Source organism: Coregonus clupeaformis, chromosome 11 (assembly GCF_020615455.1).
Source record: "Coregonus clupeaformis isolate EN_2021a chromosome 11, ASM2061545v1, whole genome shotgun sequence".
NCBI lineage: Eukaryota > Metazoa > Chordata > Actinopteri > Salmoniformes > Salmonidae > Coregonus > Coregonus clupeaformis.
Window position 1 is genome coordinate 12123931 of NC_059202.1, and position 24530 is coordinate 12148460.

The 24530-nt window shown below is 42.0% G+C and overlaps 1 protein-coding gene across 1 annotated transcript in view; it reads left to right on the top strand.

Annotated features, from left to right (window-relative positions):
- Window positions 1-519: 519 nt before the first annotated feature.
- LOC121576583 (metabotropic glutamate receptor 3-like) overlaps window positions 520-24530 on the top strand; it is a 139016-nt gene continuing 115005 nt past the window's right edge. The window contains exon 1 of the mRNA XM_045223642.1: window positions 520-610. Coding sequence (XP_045079577.1) covers window positions 520-610 — 91 coding nt within the window. The remainder of the gene's footprint in view (window positions 611-24530) is intronic.

Consider the following 24530-nt stretch of genomic DNA (forward strand, 5'->3'; position numbering starts at 1 on the left):
CAAGAGAGCTCCCCGGAGCGTTCCAGCACCCTCGGGAAACTGGAGATCCCGAGCAGAAAAACTAGTCCACAGACAGGACCCGACTCAGACTGCCGGGATTGTTACACCTTCGCCACTTCCTGTGTGAGGTATGGTCGTACTCTACGAATGTTGTAGAGCATGAACCTGCAGGAGCGAGTCACTGCTTTGATGTTTGCAGAGAATGACAGGGTGTTGTCTTGGGTCACGCCAAGGTTCTTTGCAGTCTGGGAGCAGGACACTGTGGAGTTGTCAACTGTGATGGATAGGTCTTCCCTGGGAGGAAGAGCAGCTCTGTCTTGTCGATGTTGGTCTTGAGATGGTGGGCCACATTCCATGCCTAGATATCTGCCAGGCACGCAGAGATGCATGTCGCCACCTTGGTGTCAGAAGAGGGGAAGGAGAAAAGTAGTTGAGTGTCATCCGCAATTATAGGAGAGACCATGTGAGGATATGACGGAGTTGAGTGACTTGGTGTATAAAGAAAAGAGGAGAGGGCGTATGACCGAGCCCTGGGGAACACCAGTGACATGCGAGTATGTGGTGCAGACACAGATCCTCTCCATGTCACCTGATAGGATCGGCCTGCCAGGTAGGATGCAATCCAAGAGTGTGCATAGCCTGAGATGCCCAGCCCTGAGAAGGTGGAGTGGAGGATCTGATGGTTCACAGTGTCGAAGGCAGCGGATATATCTAGGAAGATAAGAACAGAGAAGAGAGAGTCAGCTTTGGCAGCGCGGAGAGCCTCCATGACTCAGAGAAGAGTAGTCTTGGTTGAGTGACCTGTTTTGAAGCCTGACTGGTTAAGGTCAAGAATATCGTTCTGAGCGAGATAGTGAGAGAGTTGGTCAGAGACAGAACACTCAAGTGTTTTAGAAAGAAAAGAAAGAAGGGATACTGGTCTGTATTTATTTTCTTACATCTGAGGAGTCGAGTGTTGGTTTCTTGAAAAGGGGAGCGACTCAGGCCATTTTTAAGTCAAAGGGGACGCAGCCAGTGGTCAGGGATGAGTTGATGAGGAAAGTGAGGAATGGAAAAAGGTCTCCAGAGATGTTCTGGAGAAGGGAGGAGGGGATGGGGTCGAACGGGCAGGTTGTCAGGTGGCTAGACCTGACTAGTTGAAGGATTTCATCTGGAGAGAGAGGGGAGAAAGAGGTCAAGTCGTAGGGCAGTTCTGTGTGAGTGGGACCAGTGGACTCAATAGTGAATGAGGAGCGGATGTCGTCAACATTCTTTTCGAAGTGGTTGACAAAGTCGTCTGCAAATAGGGAGGAGGGAGAGGGTGGAGGATTAACGAGGGAGGAGAAGGTGGAAAAGAGTTTCCTAGGGTTAGAGACAGAAGCTTGAAATTTAGAGTGATAGAAAGTGGCTTTAGCAGCGGATACAGAGGAAGAGGTAGAGACGAGGGAGTGGAAGGATGATCGGTCCTCCGGAAGTTTAGTTTTCCTCCATGTTTGCTCAGCTGCCCGCAGCCCTGTTCTGTAAGCATGAGTCACTCAGCCACGGACCAGGAGGGGAGGGCCGAGCTGGCTGGGAGGAAAGGGGACAGTTTGAGTCATAGAATGCGGAAAGGGAGGAGAGTAGGGTTGGAATCAGGAGACAGGAGGGAGAAGTATTTATCAGAATGGAGACATGATAGGATAGAAGAGGAGAGAGTAGTGGGAGAGAGCGAGTAAAAATTGTGACACCGCATGACCATCTGAGTAGGGGCTGAGTGGGTAAGGTTGAAGGAAAGGGAGACAGAAAAGGAAACAAAGTAGTGATTAGAGACCTGGAGGGGGGTTGCAGTGAGATAAGTAGGCGAGCAGCCTCTAGTAAAGATGAGGTCAAGCATATTGCCTGCCTTGTGAGTGAGAGGGGACTTGGAAAGGGTGAGGTCAAAAGAGGCAAGGAGGGGAAAGAGAGAGTTGGAATGTCCCCTGTAGCTCAGTTGGTAGAGCATGGCGCTTGCAACACCAGGGTTGTAGGTTCATTTCCCACGGGGGGCCAGTATGAAAAATGTGTGCACTCACTAACTGTAAGTCGCTCTGGATAAGAGCATCTGCTAAATGACTAAAATGTAAATGGAAAGAACTTCATCGAAGGCAGACATCGGGAGGTTGAAGTCGCCAAGTATGAAGAGTGGTGAGCCATCGTCAGGAAATTTGCTTATCAAGGTGTCAAACTCATTGAGGAACTCACTAAGGGCACCTGGTGGGCGACAGATGACAGCAATGTTAAGCTTGAGCAGCAGTGACAGCATATAATTCCAAATGGGGAGATGGACAGGTGAGTAGGGGGAAAAAATAGAAAATCAGTACTATAACTCAGTAACGTAATTTGATTACGTTCAGGTACTTTTAGATTACCTTCCCCTTAAAAGGCATTAGAAGAAGACAAAAATGAGTTTTCTTAGCTGGCCATAAATGGATGTTGCATTTTACTTTATGGGTTATGTAGGCTTCTCCTCTTCAAGGATACAACTTGGAAATATGGAAAAATAGGTTAGCCAAATTTTTTTACCTGAGCATAACCCCAAAACTAAGGACTTATTAGCCTACTTTGTTGTTTATGATTTTGTTGTCATGGAGGACTGATTGAGCTCATTGCTTCAAGTGGAAAAATAAATGCTGCTCCCTTACCGAGAAAACAGGCTTCAGGCAAACAGTTGTGGCAAACCTTTGGCCTATATGCAGCAAATTTGCAGCAACCTCATATTTTCACATGCAAATTAGTTTTGTGGCAAACCTTTGCGGCAAATTTGTGGCGACTTCTGAACTTCTGGCAAAAAATTCTGGGAAACTTGTGGCAACATTCTACTGTTTGCTGCAAATTTGCTGCAAACTCACTATGAATATGCAAATGATATCAAGTTTTTGGTTACTGTGTGTTAATAACATTGAAATGTTGTATCTACATAAACCAGATCACATACAGTAACTTTAAATGAACTTGCTTCTCACAGAGAAAACTAAACTAAAAATAAATGTATGAAATATACTAAACAACATGTATTCAATGTCTTAACAGATTAATCCAATACAACTTGAAATCATCAGCATGCTAATTAAGAAAAGAGCAAAGACTGAATATTTCCCAAATAAACTATTTATTTAATAATTTTTATGTAGCTACAACATTTACATGAGAGAAATGTGAACAGTATGGGAACGTTGCCCTTAGGATGTTTAAAACACTAGAACCGCTAAAGCAGTCATTTTGACTGTTCATGAATTGATTTATTTTATCACTCTGCCAAGTCATGCCTCCCTCCGTCCTTGAGTTTTCCTAAATAAGTCTATATAACACTCTGGCGTTGTTAGAATCGTAATATCACAAACAGAACTGGAGTATTACCAGTTTAAGGAGGGCATGTCATTATTTGAATGTTTTCCCCGGTTGCCCCTCTGTCTCTGGACAGTAGGGCCTGCTCCGCTCATACTCTCAACATTGGAAGGTGCAGCGCCTAGTTGATAATCACCCCGATGATTGCCTCAACTGAACCGAAGCTATACTGAAAACTAATTTCACACATAAAAATAGATGAAATAAATGAAGTAAAGTTTGATGGGAGAAAGGGAAGAATGGGTGAGTTGATGAGCGAGGGGAAGCTAACGATGCATAATTATGTAATCACCGATTGTGAATGAAGAAAAGGGCGGGCCATTCTGTTGTATAGGTATATTCTAATTATAAACTCAAAATGGTATGTACCCAATATCAGTCCACCAAATCCAAGCAGTCTTATCAGTCTACTCTGGCCTACTTTACAATGGCAAGAAGACCAAGACGAATGGATGCACCTTGCTGCGTAGCGCTGCTACAAGATCTGAATGAAAATGACTCGGATGGAGGGGAAGAAATGTATTATGACATCTCTGATGATTATTCTTCTGATTCTGAGCCTCAGCCTGAACCTACACCTCTGAGGCCTTAGCGCAAAAAAGGCAGAAAGGTGCGCACTGAGCAGGTGCCCGCGCCACCACCAAATGAAACGGTGAGACAGGAGAGATGAAGGCATGGCACCGTTTGGATAGAACAAGCCAGTGACAATGTTACTGGACGATTATCAGCACAAAATATCATCACTGAGAGAGCAGGCCCTACATCTTAAGCAAAAACCAACATCAGCAATGTAAAGAGTGTGTATATGGAGAGCTTCTGGTCAGACATGCAGACAAGTATGGGATACCTTTCTTTGGAGAAACCATGTCACGGGATCGCTTCAGAGAGATCATGCGTTACCTCCGTTTTGATGACAAAGAAATGAGAAAGCGATGCCTGGAAACAGACAAATTTGCCATTGTATCCGACGTTTGGAAGAAGTTTGTACACGACAGCACTGCATGTTACAAACCAGGAGAGAACATCACTGTTAATGAACAATTGTTAACGACACAAGCTTGTTGCAGCTTTACGCAATACATTGCGAGTAAACCCGACAAGTTTGGATTTAAGTTTTGGTTAGCTGCTGACATTGACACTAAGTACATGCTGAATGGCTTTCCATATCTGGGAAAATTTCCACATCGGGCTACAGGTGAGCGAGTGTCGGAGAATGTGGTGATGAGGCTTGTGGAACCTTACATTGGCAAGGGGAGAAATGGAAAATGTCTTCACTGTCATTGGCGAACAAAGTTTAGTCAGCACCATGAAAAAAGCGAGACAGGAGCTCCCTCCCTCTGCACAAAATAAGGCACCTGCACAGCCGTTGTACTCCACAACAGTGTTGAAGAATGACAAGACAACACTCATACTATACCAAGGCAAGAAATAACATTTCTGTCATGTGCACCATGCATCCAACATCGATGTGGACACAATAAAGAGAAAACCGGATACTATTAGGCACTACAACCAAACAAAGGTGTGTCAATATTACATAATACGCATCGCCATATATATAGATAAACTTATGCAATGCATTACGCTCTTCTGTATAATATTCTGTTCCATAGGTTGGTGTGGATGTTTTGGATCAGATGGCTCGGCTATACTCTGTGAAAGGAGGCACCCGCCACTGACCTGTTGCTGTGTACTACAACATGCTTGACTTGGCTGCTAGTAACGCACACACCTTGTTCAAGCAGTGCATGAACAACATCAAGCCCGGGAGAGACTTCATCATGAGTCTGGCATACAGGCTACGTGAGAGACATACTGTATGAAGGCCAAGGCAGCAGCAAAGATAAAAGATTCCACACAAGTCTTTGCACAAACCAAATTGCGCACAGCTCCCGGGAAGGAGACAGTGCCAGGTGGCCAGATGCACAAAGACAGAACCCAAGACACCTGTGTCACCTGCAAGCAATGTGTTTGTGGGAAGTGTGTCATGCAAGTGAAAGCGGCGAAAATGTGTGTAGACTGTTAGGACAAGGAATAACCTTGAAATAAAATCCAAGTGATGCCATTACGTGAAAATGCACACCATGTAAGCACACGCTGACAATAATTGCCTATTTTTGACTGCTTTCATATCTACACTTACAGTATATTCATTATAATGCCATTATTGCTTTTGTGCTGTATTCAACTATTTATCGAGCACAATTGGCACTTATAATGATGTTTAGGCTACTGTTTTCATAATTTGACTGCGCATTTTGCTGACCATGCGTCTTTGTGGTTGGGGTATTTTGTAAAAAAAAAGTATAATAATATATATATATCTACAGTGGATTCAGAAAGTATTCAGACCCCTTGACATTTTCCAAATTTTGTTACGCTACAGCCTTATTCTAAAATGGATTACATTTTTTAAAATCCTCTATCTACACACAATACCCCATAATGACGAAGCGAAAACAGGTTTTTAGAAATGTTTGCAAATGTATAAAAAATAATAATAAAGTATTCAGACCCTTTGCTATGAGACTCGAAATTGAGTTCAGGTGCATACTGTTTCCATTGATCATCCTTGAGATGTTTCTACTTGATTGGAGTCCACCTGTAGTAAATTCAATTGATTGGACATTATTTGGTCTATATAAGGTCCCACAGTTGACAGTGCATGTCAGAGCAAAAACCAAGCCAAGAGGTCGAAGGAATTGTCCGTAAAGCTCTGAGACAGGATTGTGCAAAGGCACAGATCTTGGTAAGGGTACCAAAAAATGTACGCAGCACTGAAGGTCCCCAAGAACACAGTGGCCTCCATCATTCCTAAATGGAAGAAGTTTAGAACCACCAAGACTCTTCCTAGAGCTGGCCGCTCGGCCAAACTGAGCAATAGGTGGAGAAGGGCCTTGGTCAGGGAAGTGACCAAGAACCTGATGGTCACTCTGACAGAGCTTCAGACTTCCTCTGTGGAGATGGGAGAATCTTCCAGAAGGACAACCACCTCTGCAGCACTCCACCAATCAGGCCTTTATGGTAGAGTGGCCAGACGGAAGCAACTCCTCAGTAAAAGGCACATGACAGCCCGCTTGGAGTTTGCCAAAAGGCACCTAAAGGACTCAGACCATGTGAAACAAGTTTATCTGGTCTGATGACAGCAAGACTGAACTCCTTGGCCTGAATGCCAAGCGTCACGTCTGGAGGAAACCTGGCACCATCCCTACAGTGAAGCATGATGGTGGCAGCATCATGCTGTTTGGATGTTTTTCAGAGGCAGGGACTGGGAGACTAGTCAGGATCGAGGGAAAGATGAACGGAGCAAAGTACAGAGCCCAGACTTGAACCCATTCGAACATCTCTGGAAAGACCTGAAAATAGCTGTGCAGCGACGCTCCCCATCCAATCTGAGAGAGCTTGAGAGGATCTGCAGAGAAGAATGGGAGAAACTCCCCAAATACAAGTGTGCCAAGCTTGTAGCGTCATACCCAAGAAGACTCGAGGCTGAAATCGCTGTCAAACGTGCTTCAAACGTGCTACTTTCTGAATACACTATATATATATATATATATATATATACACACTGTATACAGTGAGGGAAAAAAAAATATTTGATCCCCTGCTGATTGTGTACATTTGCCCACTGACAAAGAAATGATCAGTCTATAATTTTAATGGTAGGTTTATTTGAACAGTGAGAGACAGAATAACAACAAAATAATCCAGAAAAACGCATGTCAAAAATGTTATAAATTGATTTGCATTTTAATGAGGGAAATAAGTATTTGACCCCCTCTCAATCAGAAAGATTTCTGGCTCCCTGGTGTCTTTTATACAGGTAACGAGCTGAGATTAGGAGCACACTCTTAAAGGGAGTGCTCCTAATCTCAGCTTGTTACCTGTATAAAAGACACCTGTCCACAGAAGCAATCAATCAGATTCCAAACTCTCCACCATGGCCAAGACCAAAGAGCTCTCCAAAGATGTCAGGGACAAGATTGTAGACCTACACAAGACTGGAATGGGCTACAAGACCATTGCCAAGCAGCTTGGTGAGAAGGTGACCACAGTTGGTGTGATTATTCGCAAATGGAAGAAACACAAAAGAACTGTCAATCTCCCTCGGTCTGGGGCTCCATGCAAGATCTCACCTCGTGGCTTTGCAATGATCATGAAAACGGTGAGGAATCAGCCCAGAACTACACGGGAGGATCTTGTCAATGATCTCAAGGCAGCTGGGACCATAGTCACCAAGAAAACAATTGGTAACACACACTACGCCGTGAAGGACTGAAATCCTGCAGCACCCGCAAGGTCCCCCTGCTCAAGAAAGCACATATACAGGCCCATCTGAAGTTTGCCAATGAACATCTGAATGATTCAGAGGAAAACTGGGTGAAAGTGTTGTGGTCAGATGAGACCAAAATCGAGCTCTTTCGCATCAACTCAACTCGCCGTGTTTGGAGGAGGAGGAATGCTGCCTATGACCCCAAGAACACCATCCCCACTGACAAACATGGAGGTAGAAACTTTATGCTTTGGGGGTATTTTTCTGTAAGGGGACAGGACAACTTCACTGCATCAAAGGGACGATGGATGGGGCCATGTACCGTCAAATCTTGGGTGAGAACCTCCTTCCCTCAGATAGGGCATTGAAAATGGGTCCTAGATGGGTACTCCAGCATGACAATGACCCAAAACATACGGCCAAGGCAACAAAGGAGTGGCTCAAGAAGAAGCACATTAAGGTCCTGGAGTGGCCTAGCCAGTCTCCAGACCTTAATTCCATAGAAAATCTGTGGAGGGAGCTGAAGGTTCGAGTTGCCAAACATCAGGCTCGAAACATTAATGACTTGGAGAAGATCTGCAAAGAGGAGTGGGACAAAATCCCTCCTGAGATGTGTGCAAACCTGGTGGCCAACTACAAGAAACATCTGACCTCTGTGATTGCCAACAAGGGTTTTGCCACCAAGTACTAAGTCATGTTTTGCAGAGTGGTCAAATACTTATTTCCCTCATTAAAATGTAAATCAATTAATAACATTTTTGACATGCGTTTTTCTGTATGTTTTTGTTGTTATTCTGTCTCTCACTGTTCAAATAAACCTACCATTAAAATTATAGACTGAACATGTCTTTGTCAGTGGGCAAACGTACAAAATCAGCAGGGGATCAAATACTTTTTTCCCTCACTCTATATATATATATATATACAGTCCAGTCAAAGATTTGGACACACCTACTCATTCAAGGGTTTTTCTTTATTTTTTTATATTTTCTACATTGTAGAATAATAGTGAAGACATCAAAACTATTAAATAACACATATTCAATCATGTAGTAACCAAAAAAGTGCTAAACAAATCTAAATATATTTTAGATTCTTCAAAGTAGCCACCCTTTGCCTTGATGACAGCTTGCACACTCTTGGCATTCTCTCAACCAGCTTCATGAGGTAGTCACCTGGAATATATTTCAATACATTTTGGAGAATTGCTTATACAATGGGTTAAAGATTATGTATAGTAACCCCAGGTGTAAAATAGTAAGTAATGGCTACTTCTCAAGAGGAGTAAAATGAGGTTGTCCACTATCGGCATATCTATTTATTATGGCCATCGAAATGTTCCAACAAGACAAGACAGTGGAGGCTACTCAATCCAACAAGACAGTGGAGGCTACTCAGAGGAAGAAGGGAAGGACCATCCTCCTCAGTGAATTTCATAAAAATAAAAATAGTGAAACATAAAAAAAGTTATCCTTTTTAGATAAGACTATACTAAATATATTCACGTCACCCAATAATTGATTAAAACACTATTTTGCAATGAATGTCTTCAGTAGCCTCAGCAGCATTCTGTAGGGTAGCACAATGGAGGACAGCTAGCTTTTGTTCTCCTCTTGGTACATTTACTTCAATACAAAACCTAGGAATATCATGGTTCTCACCCCCTTCCATAGACTTACACAGTAATTTTGACAATTTCCGGAGGATGTCCTCCAACCTATCAGAGCTCTTGCAGCATGAACTGACATGTTGTCCACCCAATCAAAGGATCAGATAATGAATATAGTACTGAAAGCATAATCTACAGCTAGCTAGAAATGTGGCGAGTAGTTGTTTCAAAGAGAAAGACAATAGTTGAACAGTTTTGAACAAATTAATTTATTCTAAAATTAAGGAGGAGAGAGAGAGCGAGAACTAGCTATATTGAGTAGTATATATTTTTTCACATTTACTTTCATTTACTTAGCTAACTAGTTTAGCCTATTAATAACTGTAAATAAAGGTTTTAAAATGAGAAAATGTCATGTATTTTTTTTGTTTATGTTGTTCATAGTTCAGTTAACAACTGTACTATGGCAGCTAAACGCTGAATTACAGTAATACATACAATATATATATGTTTTATATGGTCCTGGTGGTTCTGTGTAACATTAGCTACGTGATTTATTTTGCTCTAGCTAGTGGTCGACCACAAAACAATACATAGTTTTGTGAAACTATTCATGGTTGACCCTATACAGTCAATGGGATCTTCAGCTGATGTCTTCTTTCATTGAAAAGCAAAGCTATAAAAAAGAAAATTAACTATAAGTATAATGTAAAACAACATTCTACGGTATAGGTTGAATGAATAGTGTTTCCAGCTGACCCCATTCCTCACTTGAACCCCATGTAAAGCGATGTGCTCTACAATACATGTCTTCTTGTTTGTCACCCTATCTGCAAACTCTGTCTCTCCACCCTTAGCCTCTCTGATGGACTGTCTCCACCTTCCACCACCGTGCGCCAAATACTCAAAATGTGAATCTGAAGGCTGGCACCCTGAGCCTGAGCTGGTGTGGCTGGACAGTAAAGGAGTCAATCTCAAATGTAAAAACTGTTCAAGGGTGTGTATACCTTCATTAGGCAATGTATATCCATTGAATCTTGAAGAAAATAAGTTATAAATGCTTGTTGAGCTTAGTTGAACCGTTCTTCCCCATCAGAACCAAACACTATAGCTTTAAAACATGGTTAAAACTATAATTTTTATATAATGAATGGCCAGTCCTTGCATCCATAGCTCCTATATGTTTATGTCAGTGCTAACTGGGATCCTTGGGACATCCCTACCGTAAACCATAACCATAATCTTAACCCATACCCTTACACATAACCAAATCCCTAACCTTAACCATTTTAAATGTCAACTTCAATGGGGTAGGGACATCCAAAGGATTCTGACTAGCACGGACCATATGTTTATCATCTGAGAGAGAGCTGTATCCATGAACACTGGCAGGGGACACTAGATAAGAGAGACTGGTGTGAGAGACAGACAGTGGCCTGACCATAGAATTAGGAATTAGAATACTATTATGACATAGTCTGACAATAGATCACAGAAAATAGTTATTATCCGAGGGAAATTGATCTGAGAACTTTGCGGCCCAGTTGCCCATCCCTGACAAGGTCTGCCATGATGGATTTTACGCAATTTTGAATTTTTCAAAAACACTTAAACGCAATCTTTTCTAGACTAGTATGTCAAACAACTGACCAATAAACATTAATGTGGGCGTGGTGTGGCACATAAATGCATATAGATCAGACACAGATATTTGTATTGTAACCAAACTCGGTACACATGTTCCAAACCCTGTCAAGACTCAAAATATGCAAGCACATTCAAATTGACCACACGGTGGCGCTACAACAGGCACATATGTATACTGCTTGATCTGTTTGACTCAGTGTCAAAATTGAAAACCTCTGTGGTTATTGTGTTGTGTTGATGTGCTTCCCATTTGAGGTCTGGATTGTGATTCTTAGGATTTTTGTGTGGGGTCAAAATCTGACTTGTTATTGTAAATACTATTTTTTATCAGTTATTCAAAGGTGCTGTCAGGAGTAACACTTTCACATCCAAGGCTACAGATGGAGAGACGGAGAAGTTCGTCATAAGGTGGCTGCAGCTTGCACCAGATAGAGACGGAGGCAGAAAGGAGAGGAACGAACACAGCAAGGAAAGGGCGGATAGACCCAGAGAGACATACCTACATGTACATACGCACATGTAAGGGATAAACACTGACGCTTTGTACATTATCTGGAAATAATGGACGACTTGTTACTGTCCGTGTTTATGAGTTCCAGATAATGTACAGAGCAGAGGCGTTTATCCCACTTATACCACAGTTGCCAAAGAAAACAAGCACACATTTACTGATAAACATGACATGTTTTCATGGAGATTTTAATTTTGATAAGTAAATTCATACTATTTTATTCTTCTGCTAAACCAGGTTGTTAGTTCTATCGGTTAGATTGCTAGAGAAGCGGACTTGTTGTTCATTCTATTTGTTTGATTGCTATGCAGGCCGACAATGTTCTTATCGCTTGCTTGCTAGCTAGCCAACTATGGCTAACACAGTCGTGTCAACTCTGCAGATAGAATAACATCAAAGTAGAGCATTTGAATTTGTTTAAGCTGTTTTCTAGTAACATTTATTTGGATACATCCATCCTACTCTACATACAGTGCCTTGCAAAAGTATTCATCCCCCTTGGCATTTTTCCTATTTTGTTGCATTACAAACTGTAAAAACAAAATAGTCCAAATTGGTGAAGAGGAATGAAAAAAATAACTTGTTTCAAAAAATTCAAAACAATAAATAACGGAAAAGTGGTGCGTGCATATGTATTCACCCCCTTTGCTATGAAGCCCCTAAATAAGATCTGGTGCAACCAATTACCTTCAGTCACATAATTAGTTAAATAAAGTCCACCTGTGTGCAATCTAAGTGTCACATGATCTGTCACATGATCTCAGTATATATACACCTGTTCTGAAAGGCCTCAGAGTCTGCAAAACCTCTAAGCAAGGGGCACCACCAAGTGGGCGGCACCATGAAGACCAAGGAGCTCTCCAAACAGGTCAGGGACAAAGTTGTGGAGAAGTACAGATCAGGGTTGGGTTATAAGAAAATATCAGAAACTTTGAACATCTCACGGAGCACCATTAAATCCATTATTAAAAAATTGAAAGAATATGGCACCACAACAAACCTGCCAAGAGAGGGCCGCCCACCAAAACTCATGGACCAGGCAAGGAGGGCATTGATATAACGTCTTTTGATGCAGTATTGGTTAATGTCGTTGATCTCATATAGAGAGGACAAGGACACGCAATGTGTTATTGATGTCACTGGTGAGTGAAAGAAGGTCGGCGTGCTAAGATAGATTGGGGGCCACTTGTGCTAATCTTAGAAGGAGTATGTGGTGTAAGGGCCTGGCTAGGTTGCCACACAATACCATGTCGGGGGATCCTATTGTAGGAGATGAGTGACACTCAATAATAGTGGGCAACTGGGGGATGGAATTTGCTCGGAAAGCATGATATAAACTAAGAGATTTGTCTATGTAAGTCATTCGGATGACAAGAGGCTATGCCCGTACCGCTTGTCATATGAATCCAGTACTGTAACCATTAAATAACAATGAATCAACTCTCCATATACAGTGGGGGAAAAAAGCATTTAGTCAGCCACCAACTGTGCATGTTCTCCCACTTAAAAAGATGAGAGAGGCCTGTAATTTTCATCATAGGTACACGTCAACAATGACAGACAAATTGAGAATTTTTTTCTCCAGAAAATCACATTGTAGGATTTTTAATGAATTTATTTGCAAATTATGGTGGAATATAAGTATTTGGTCACCTACAAACAAGCAAGATTTCTGGCTCTCACAGACCTGTAACTTCTTCTTTAAGAGGCTCCTCTGTCCTCCACTCGTTACCTGTATTAATGGCACATGTTTGAACTTGTTATCAGTATAAAAGACACCTGTCCACAACCTTAAACAGTCACACTCCAAACTCCACTATGGCCAAGACCAAAGAGCTGTCAAAGGACACCAGAAACAAAATTGTAGACCTGCACCAGGCTGGGAAGACTGAATCTGCAATAGGTAAGCAGCTTGGTTTTAAGAAATCAACTGTGGGAGCAATTATTAGAAAATGGAAGATATACAAGACCACTGATAATCTCCCTCGATCTGGGGCTCCACGCAAGATCTTACCCCGTGGGGTCAAAATGATCACAAGAATGGTGAGCAAAAATCCCAGAACCACACGGGGGGACCTAGAGAATGACCTGCAGAGAGCTGGGACCAAAGTAACAAAGCCTACCATCAGTAACACACTACGCCGCCAGGGACTCAAATCCTGCAGTGCCAGACGTGTCCCCCTGCTTAAACCAGTACATGTCCAGGCCCATCTGAAGTTTGCTAGAGTGCATTTGGATGATCCAGAAGAGGATTGGGAGAATGTCATATGGTCAGATGAAACCAAAATATAACTTTTTGGTAAGAACTCAACTCGTCGTGTTTGGAGGACAAAGAATGCTGAGTTGCATCCAAAGAACACCATACCTACTGTGAAGCATGGGGGTGGAAACATCATGCTTTGGGGCTGTTTTTCTGCAAAGGGACCAGGACGACTGATCCGTGTAAAGGAAAGAATGAATGGGGCCATGTATCGTGAGATTTTGAGTGAAAACCTCCTTCCATCAGCAAGGGCATTGAAGATGAAACGTGGCTGGGTCTTTCAGCATGACAATGATCCCAAACACACCGCCCGGGCAACGAAGGAGTGGCTTCGTAAGAAGCATTTCAGGGTCCTGGAATGGCCTAGCCAGTCTCCAGATCTCAACCCCATAGAAAATCTTTGGAGGGAGTTGAATGTCCGTGTTGCCCAGCGACAGCCCCAAAACATCACTGCTCTAGAGGAGATCTGCATGGAGGAATGGGCCAAAATACCAGCAACAGTGTGTGAAAACCTTGTGAAGACTTACAGAAAACGTTTGACCTGTGTCATTGCCAACAAAGGGGTATATAACAAAGTATTGAGAAACTTTTTTTATTGACCAAATACTTATTTTCCACCATAATTTGCAAATAAATTCATTAAAAATCCTACAATGTGATTTTCTGGAGAATTTTTTTTCTCATTTTGTCTGTCATAGTTGACGTGTACCTATGATGAAAATTACAGGCCTCTCTCATCTTTTTAAGTGGGAGAACTTGCACAATTGGTGGCTGACTAAATACTTTTTTTCCCCACTGTAAGTGGTCGACTACTTTCTTACATCCTGAAGTACAAGATACCAGAGAAACTCGTCATAACAGATTGGCGTCTAAACAAACAGGATGCAGTTTACAGCCGAACTAACAGGTAAGCAGACTTTCATTTTTTTTATTATGTCAAATTCTGCTTATCTGTGGTAAAGCTGAGCTGTAACGTACGTTTAAAATTCAATCTTTTTTGGAGGGGAACAGATGAGTGGTATTCGAGTACATATAAATAGATGTAAGGAGAAATATCAAATTAGATAATTACATGGTGCTATGATTTTAAGCAGGGGTTGTTCAGTGTAATGAGTAGAAAACAACAGAGGAGGAGAGTGGGTTTAACAAGATTGGGCGTAGGGTATTTTAATGGGTATGACATTATAAATTAGGTCTGAGGTTCGAGTCCTAAATATGAAGAGATTAAAAAGTGTACGACATTATAAAATAGGTTTGAGTCCTATAAAGTGATAAAAAACCATTATAAAATAGGTCAGAGGTTCGAGTCCTAAATATGACGAGATTATAAAATGAGATAAAATAGGTTTAAGTCCTATGATGAAAAAATAAAAATTGTTCAGAGATTCGAGTCCTCAAGGAATCATAATACAGTGTTAGATGTGAAGAGGTTCAAGGCCTCAACCGTGTTATAAAAGCCCTATGAGAAAATGAGTCCTTTGTGAAGTTACTCAAAATGGTCAGGAGAGAGAGTGAACAATAGCTCATACTGCATAAAGAATCAGAGCAGATACAATTGAGCAAGTTGAATCATGGCACCAATGACAAAATAGGCAAACAAAATGTTGATATAAGCATGAACTAATAAAAGTAACAGATAGCCAACTTAGTAGACCGGTATAGGGAAAGACAGTCACCATTATGAATGAATCAGAGCTTCATTTACTTCGAAGAGAGAGAAATGAAATGACAAAATTATTACAAACAAATCCGCATTTAGAACAAGTATCTTTTAAATGTAATGAAAATCAGACAATGTGTGAATGGATGTTAAGTAAATTTGGATTTTTCTATGTGGAACCATATATTAGTGATTTATCAGCATGGACAGATAATGACTATCCTCAAGAAGGTATTTTTAAAAGGTATAGGTTAAAGTTAGAGTGAAAAGTCAGCTAACGAAGTTAAGTAATTGAAGGGAACAACAGGCTATTTTATGAACAAAGAGCAGAAAGTAATTTTAATCTGAAAGGGTGCATAATAAATTATATGAATGTGTATGATAATTTGATGTAAGTTTGGATAATAAGCTTTGATATAACATTATATTGTGGTTCCGTACATCAATGCCCATAATATAATATCAAGGAGTGGTATGGAGAGCGTGAGGTTATTTTAGAGTGTAGTGGAAAAGTATATGTTTTAATGAGAGGCTTGACTTTGACAGGGTTTCCTGAAGGTTAGAGAACCGGTGAGGATCCAATGACAGGAAGGTCAGTGTCCTTGAAACTACAGTCTGTTTTTTGGTTCCGTTGGGAGTATGTTTGAAGAAGTTGATTTGTGTTGAGTGAGAATCGGTAAACAAACACGAAGGGATTGTTTGATGTGAGTACCTAGGAGTTTAACGTTCTATATGGAGTATGTTAAGATGTGAAAATAGGATGAATTTTATGTGTGTGTAATCGATTACTAGAGAGGTGATAAAGTAATAATTAGAATAATATGCATGTATTAACTTGCTCACCCAAACGTAGAAGTACGTCAAGGGTTGGAAATAATACATAAAGGTTTTCTGAGTTTGTACCGTTGATGGATCATTTGATAGAGATAAGGTTTAAGAAATAAATTGCCCATAAGGAGTGGGATTTATAGAAGTAACTTATAACATAGTACAAAGCCAATTTAGGGTTTACATTAAAATAATTATTTATCGGCGTTCTTGGTTCAAATTGAGGGACTCACTTATTTAACAGGAATAGCGAGACAATTTCGTGGTAGTCATTTATTTGCGTTGCCTAAGGGTTTGCTAGATTAAATGATTGAGCATGGTGGCGTAATGTCATTCAATAAATTGGATATTGGTACTATGGATATACATTCAATATATGCTTGTCAACTACAGCAAGTGTGTGGTTTGTTACTTGTAGCCGACTTAGAAAGGACAGTAACCTAGATATGCTGAAATCTAATAATGGCGGATTTGTGATTTCATAAGAGCTGTGGCGATTATCTTATTGATAAAAGGGGATAATAATAGTATAGTGCAGAAGAACAGGGAAGCGAGTGTCTTATCTTAATGGGAAGTGAAGCAAGGGAACAAAGATAATAAAAATAGTATTAAAAAACACCAGCGATAATGAAGCAGTGTTGGAAGGAAGCAGAGTATGTAAGATAACATTAATTGAGGAATATAGCAACTTTTAGCTGAGATCACTACAGAAATATTACTGACCTAATAATGTAACAGGGAAACTGAACCAATCATGAAGCTACAACAGCAATCTAGGATTGTGAAAGTTGTCAAATTAGCATGGTGGTGGCAGCATCATGCTGTGAGGATGTTTTTCATCGGCAGGGACTGGGAAACTGGTCAGAATTGAAGGAATGATGGATGGCGCTAAATACAGGGAAATTCTTGAGGGAAACCTGTTTCAGTCTTCCAGAGATATGAGACTGGGACGGAGGTTCAACTTCCAGCAGGACAATGACCATAAGCATACTGCTAAAGCAACACTCGAGTGGTTTAAGGGGAAACATTTAAATGTCTTGGAATGGCCTAGTCAAAGCCCAGACCTCAATCCAATTGAGAATCTGCGGTATGACTTAAAGATTGCTGTACACCAGCGGAACCCATCCAACTTGAAGGAGCTGGAGCAGTTTTGCCTTGAAGAATGGGCAAAAATCCCAGTGGCTAGATGTGCAAGCTTATAGAGACATACCCCAAGAGACTTGCAGCTGTAATTGCTGCAAAAGGTGGCTCTACAAAGTATTGACTTTGGGGGGGTGAATAGTTATGCACGCTCAAGTTTTCTGTTTTTATTTCTTGTTTGTTTCACAAAGAAAAAATATTTTGCACCTTCAAAGTGGTAGGCATGTTGTGTAAATCAAATGATACAAACCCCCCCAAAAATCAATTTTAATTCCAGGTTGTAAGGCAAAACAAAATAGGAAAAATGCCAAGGGGGTGAATATTTTTGCAAGCCACAGTAGCTAGTTAGCGGTGTTAACTAGTATCGTTTCGATAGGTGACATAACTTGCTCTGAGACCTTGAAGTAGTTGTTTGCCTTGCTCTGCAAGGTCGCGCCTTTTGTTGAATGACGGATAATTGTGCTTTAAGGGTGACTGTTGTTGATGTGTGCAGAGGGTCCCTGGTTCAAGCCCATGTAGGGAAAGAAGCAAAACTGTTACGTTGATGCTGTTGACCTGAATCAGTGGTTGAGTTGATAATATTATATGAAAGAGATTGTCCTACCAACCCATGGCGGATAGGATAACACAGTAATTTAAGTGGAATCTGTGAATAGATGTTTTGTTTGTTTTGACTATAACTTCACAATAATTTGTCACCGGCTAAAGTACCATTTGATGGAATGACAGCGGTAGAGGATAATAGAGCTTGTAGAGGGTTTTCTGTGTTAAAAGGAAAGTAGGTTAATTGGGAGGTGAGAAATGTTGCATTGGATTGTTTGAGTAGACTGGTATAAAAATAATTATTTATAGTAAGGTCAATGAAAATATGTTATTAGGTAGTAGTGGCTTGTGGATATAATTTACTAATGCCATGATTTAGTAAACGGGTGAAAGAGAGTTGTGCTCGTTGTGCTATATCGGGATGTAAAGGACGCAGAGGGTAATGTGAAGCAGATATCTGAATAGTTGAATATGGAACGTTCTTTGACAATTTTTAATTATTATTATTAAATTATATAGTTTGTTTAACCACCAGTGAGTTATGCAGACAGTTAAGTATTTCTAAAAACGATAATCTGTTTCTGGTATGTTGAACAATGGGAGGTAGTTTTTTCTATTTGGCTGATGGAGAAGTAAACATTTTTTGTGACTTCTGAATTTTTTAAACAATAGGTATTTATTTTAAAACATCAATGCAACAAGTGGAGATGATTACATTACCGAAAAGTGGTTATAGGTTTATATTAGAAGGTGTAGTCAACTTAATGAAACATGGTATTATCTGATGAGTTTTGAGTATAATTATTTGTTATAGGATTAGTGGAAGTACCCTACTGTAGGTATGTTAAGGAAGACGTAGGAGGTCACATATCAAACAGCTTTTTAATAGACACTTAGAATTAAATATCATTGATTCTTTACGCATAGTAATTTATTATATTTGTGAATGTCTCAAATATTACATTTAGAGGGGTGACAGGAACAATCTAAGGGGTAAGTCATCAAGTAACAATATCATGATGATTTGATATGGGATAAAATTAAGCCGATTTTGGGGTTTGATAATCATTGTGAGAATTAAAAAGAATGAGGTATAAAGAGTAAATCATTTAAAAATACTCAATGTAAACTCGGAGAACCTTGAGTGGTTTTAATCTTTTGAGAGATTTTATGTAATTATCGTCTGGAGTAGTTATGAGGAATTAGATTGAAACAAACAATTATTGATGTGAGGTAGGATAGGGTATATCTTCATCATGTTTTGTGTGTAATTAATATTTTTGGATTGCTGATTATAATTGAATGTTAACGAAATTTATACTTTCTCTTCCAGGAAAATGGGGATTTCCTTATCTCTCATTGGGATGTTTCAAAAGTCTGTGGGCTAGGTGGAGCAGTTAGTAAAATTTGGCAGTCTTATAATTAGGTCCTAAGAGGGAGCTACCAAATTAAATAAGGCCTGGCTATTTTTGTTTGTTGTTTCCAATATGGTTTTTCAAATAACCACACAACCTATAGAATGGAACACTTCTTTGAAGGGTTTGAATGACCTCTGAACTCTGTCCTGACTTTCTAGTGTGAATTGATCACCCACACTGGAAATCCAAGAGGCATAGGATGAGGAATTTAAGGAAATTAATTATACATAGTTGAGGGTAATTTATAATACTGATAATTTGAAGAAGTTTATAATTTGGCAATAGTCCTATATATAATTCAGACCATAACAAGGTCAGAGTGAGAGAGCTGGTCCTGAATGAGGAACAACTGGCGCTAGTCAATTTTGATGTTACTTGAATTACTTTATGGGATACAATTAAGTTAAGGTATTATCAAAAGTTGCCAGTTTAATTTCATTTATAATTTTGGTTTAACAGGCAAGGTTGTTTTGTTTTTTGAACGCATGAATCACGATGTGAGTATTGTGTCCAAAGGGGGGAAGTACTGCTCGCATGAGGCTTTTTGGTAAATATGCAAATTGTATTAAGAATATGAGCAGTAGTAATGCATGTGTTATGGGTTAGATTAAATGTTTTAGGTGAAAGTCTATTTGTGAAAGGAGGCAGGGTGTAGAGGATGCCTGTCTATTAAACTGGTGACCTATAACAAGCTGCAAGAATGGGCACTTCTCAAGGCTTCTCCTGACTGATAAGATAGGGTATAGGAGCATACAGTGTCGCACCTAACAATGTTCTTGAGACTTTCTTCCCACGGGTGAAGGCTTCGCTGCCAAACCTAACAGGAGAATCTGGGCATTGTCTGCGCCCTGGAGACTGGTGGTAAAGGTTTACTGAAGTAAGAGATGGACAAAACCCAGGTGGTGAGGTCAGTACTAGGTGTTGCTGGCTACCTTGATGGAGAGGAAAGTAGCAGAGAGAGATACCTGCATCTATGTGTCCCACTGTAGGAGTGTTCCATTCCAGAGGAGGAAGATGGCACCGTCACGGCGGAGCATTGTTTTATTTTGTGTCTGTGTCTGTGTGTCTTTGCAGCAGGGGCTCTCAACTTCCCTATTGGTACGCTGCCAGAAGGACACACTCCACAGAGCGATGTTGAGAAATGGAGAAGGATTCTGCATGATCCTGGACCCTAGTGACGGAAGAAGGTTCAGAGCTAAAAGGACCATACATCGTCACCCAGTCTACACCAACGGATGTATGGAGAGAGGGGAGATCGACCTGGTATCATGTAAACCACTGCAACAGAGTACTACGAGGAAACTGACGACCTAGAGATGAGGGAGCTGAGGATGCTGGAGCTGACAAGGATCAGGTGATGGGCTACGTGTTCTGGCTGATTCCCTCAGTGGAGGGACAGACTTCCAAGAACTTCAAGATCTTCCAGAATTTCAAGAATCACCTGACTGTCACACCATTCATTTCTCTAACTGGGGAGGGTTTCCCTAACAGAAATTGGGGAGTATATTAGAAATTGGTATTAAGAATAATTGGTCAAACATAATGATTTGTCATATAATCAATGCTTATATGGATTTCTTGGATTAGAAATGAAATCAACTAAACTGTTATGTTCTGTCTTCTCTTGAGGTAAATACAGATGGTGTCTTAATGCATAGCAGGGATAACTTGGCCTAGAATGGCATTCCTATACAGCACCACTTCTACCTGCAACCGGTCTACAACAGCCAATCGAAGCTATCAACAGATTTTCTCTCATGTTTTTTATATCCAGGGAGTGGGACAGGAGTCCAACATTGAGTGAGAATGGAGAAAGATCTGTTCTAATACATTTCACATTGTTGTTGGTATACTGGTTGGAAAATGGACAAGACACAATGTGGGTGTAGAGATGGTGGTGACTCGGATGAGACATTGAAGTTGGGACATTGTCATGGGCAAGTCATTTTGAACTATGAAGCTGTCTGAAGAAGATAAGAGACGCCAGAAGATTTACGTGCCGGGGAAAGAAGGGGTTGGTTAGCTGTGTTGATAATACATTTGGATTTATCTAATAATTAATAGTACTAACAATGCATTGACATGATGATCTGTAGTTATTCTCAGGATGAGGAAGGTCATAATAAAATTATGGATATTTATACATTATACTAATATACGTGTACACTCTGACAGTTGTAATTGGTGCTAAAGTTGAGGGTTTTAATTTTGAGTGATAAGGACCAATGTGAATCACTAAGAATGGTCTTTCTAAATTTGATTGAGATAAATAACTTGGTTTTGGTTATGATTTATAAGATGACTGAGTGATTTAAGTAAATCATTAGTATATATTAGTAACTAAAGATGTTGAAACTATTTTCAGAATAGGAAGGGTATTGCTTGTACAATTGAGAGATAACTGTCTTATATAGATATTATGGTTAGAACAATGATACATTATTGTAATGTCTTAGGATACACTTATGATTTATTTCGAGTAGAACTATTTGAATCTTACGGTTTCAAACATGTAAGTTAATGTAAGTGTCACGCCCTGACTCAGGGGACTCGTATATGTTGAGTCAGGGTGTTTTATATTCTTTGTTGTGTTTATTCTATGTTGTCGATCTAGTATGTGTGGATCTATGTTGGCCGGTGTGGTTCCCAATCAGAGGCAGCTGTCGCTCGTTGTCTCTGATTGGGGGCCATACTTAGGCAGCCTATTGGCACTGTCTAGTTGTGGGATCTTGTTCCTTGTAAGGTATGTTGTGTGTTCTACCTTGGACTTCACGTTTCGTTTCGTTTATTGTTTTGTCGTGTGTTTATTTAGTTTAATAAACATGTACATATATCACGCTGCGCCTTGGTCTGACCCGTCATTCAACGAACGTGACAGAAGATCCCACCAAACAAGGACCAAGCAGCGTGCCCAGGCGGAGCGAATAGCAATGTCACAGGTGGGCAATTTGTGGTCATGGGAAGAGATATTTGCGGGGAGAGGACCATGGGCTAAGGTAGATGCCCAGGAAGGAGAGGTGCAACGGCAACACGGAGGAGGCCGGTCGAGGAGGAAGCCCGAGAAGCAGCCCCAATAAAACAATTTGGGGGGGCACACGGGATGGTTGGCGGAGCATAGTGTCAGAGCAGAGCCAACTCCCCGTACTCACACGAGGAAGCGTATGACTGGGCAGGCTCCGGGTTATGTGGAGCTACGTACTGTGTCGCCAGTGCGCCGGCACAGTCCTGTACGTCCTGTGCTTGCACCACGCAGGTGCGAAGATAGGCATCCAGCCAGGATGGGGTGTGCCGGCTCAATGCTCCTGGTCTCCAGTACGCCTCTTTGGTCCCACATATCCTGCGCCATTTCTAGGAACTGTATCGCCAGTGTGCGTCCTGTGCTGATGCCTCACACATACCGTGCGGAAGTAGGCATTCAGCCAGGACGGGTTGTGCCAGCTCTCCGATCCAGACCTCCAGTCTGCCTCCACAGTCCGGCCCGGCCTGTTCCTGCTCCTCGCACCAAGCCAGTGGTGCGCGTCGCCAGCCCGGCCCGGCCTGTTCCTGCTCCTCGCACCAGACAGTGGTGCGCGTCGCCAGCCCGGCCCGGCCTCTTCCTGCTCCTCGCACCAAGACAGTGGTGCGCGTCGCTAGCCCGGCCTGGCCTCTTCCTGCTCCTCGCACCAAGCCAGTGGTGCGCGTCGCCAGCCCGGCCAGGCCTGTTCCTGCTCCTCGCACCAAGACAGTGGTGCGCGTCGCCAGCCCGGCCCGGCCTCTTCCTGCTCCTCGCACCAAGACAGTGGTGCGCGTCGCTAGCCCGGCCTGGCCTCTTCCTGCTCCTCGCACCAAGCCAGTGGTGCGCGTCGCCAGCCCGGCCCGGCCTCTTCCTGCTCCTCGCACCAAGACAGTGGTGCGCGTCGCTAGCCCGGCCTGGCCTGTTCCTGCTCCTCGCACCAAGACAGTGGTGCGCATCGCCAGCCCGGCCCGGCCTCTTCCTGCTCCTCGCACCAAGACAGTGGTGCGCGTCGCTAGCCCGGCCTGGCCTCTTCCTGCTCCTCGCACCAAGCCAGTGGTGCGCGTCGCCAGCCCGGCCCGGCCTGTTCCTGCTCCTCGCACCAAGCCAGTGGTGCGCGTCGCCAGCCCGGCCCGGCCTCTTCCTGCTCCTCGCACCAAGCCAGTGGTGCGCGTCGCCAGTCCGGCCCGGCCTGTTCCTGCTCCTCGCACCAAGCCAGTGGTGCGTGTCGCCAGTCTGGCCCGGCCCGTTCCTGCTCCTCGCACCAAGACAGTGGTGCGTGTTCCCAGTCCGGCGCGGCCCGTGCCCGTTCCACCGTTGCCTGGTCCGGTACCGGTCAGCGGCTTCACTCCGGAGCCAGAGCAGTCCGCTCCACCGGTGCCGTGACAGTAAGGATTGTGACGATATCATGAATATTTTGATTATTAGGTTAGCGTATTCACATGTTAGTCATTATATACATTTGAAGTATTTGGAGGTATTGATACGGGACTATGTATTCCCAAAGAGGGAGGATTGATGTGGATGTTTAAAGTGGTACAAATCTCTGTTGCTAGGCAAGAACTGGATCCTATCATGGGGTTTGGTGTGTGTGACATACGAATGTTTATGTTATGTTATGTTATTTCCATCTGATCTGACCTTTGGTTGAATTCCTCAATCCTAACTAGTCCAAGGCTGTATTGATTCATCAGTGATTGAAACCGGAGTGTTTTCCTTTGTATCTCTCCACAGGCATATAAGGGGAACAGAGTCAGGGTTGAACAGAGTTGAACATTGTACCTATTAACAGTCTTGGATTTTCAAGCAATTGGGTCTGAAATGTCACTCATTGAACAATATACAATTGATAATCGAATAGCATTTGGATGCTATTACAGTAGATAAAGTGGGAAATGTATGCGATTATAGGGGGAGATGCATGTTGTACATACTTGCCATCAGAATAGGAAGGTTATGGGGAATGTGTGTTATGGGGAATGGAAGGTTATGCGCCCCCAAGTGAACAGAGAAAAGCTTGAGGTTCCTCTGAATGGATATGGAGAATGGAGACTGAAGTTATTTTTAGTGGGATATATTCATCTGACTATATTGTAGTCTACATGTAACTTACAAATTGTCATGAATCATTGTATTTTCATTTTTATTTTTTTTATACTGGCCCACCGTGGGAATCGAACCCACAACCCTGGCGTTGCAAATGCCATGCTCTACCAACTGAGCTACATCCCTGCCGGCCATTCCCTCCCCTACCCTGGACGATGCTGGGCCAATTGTGCACCGCCCCATGGGTCTCCCGGTCGTGGC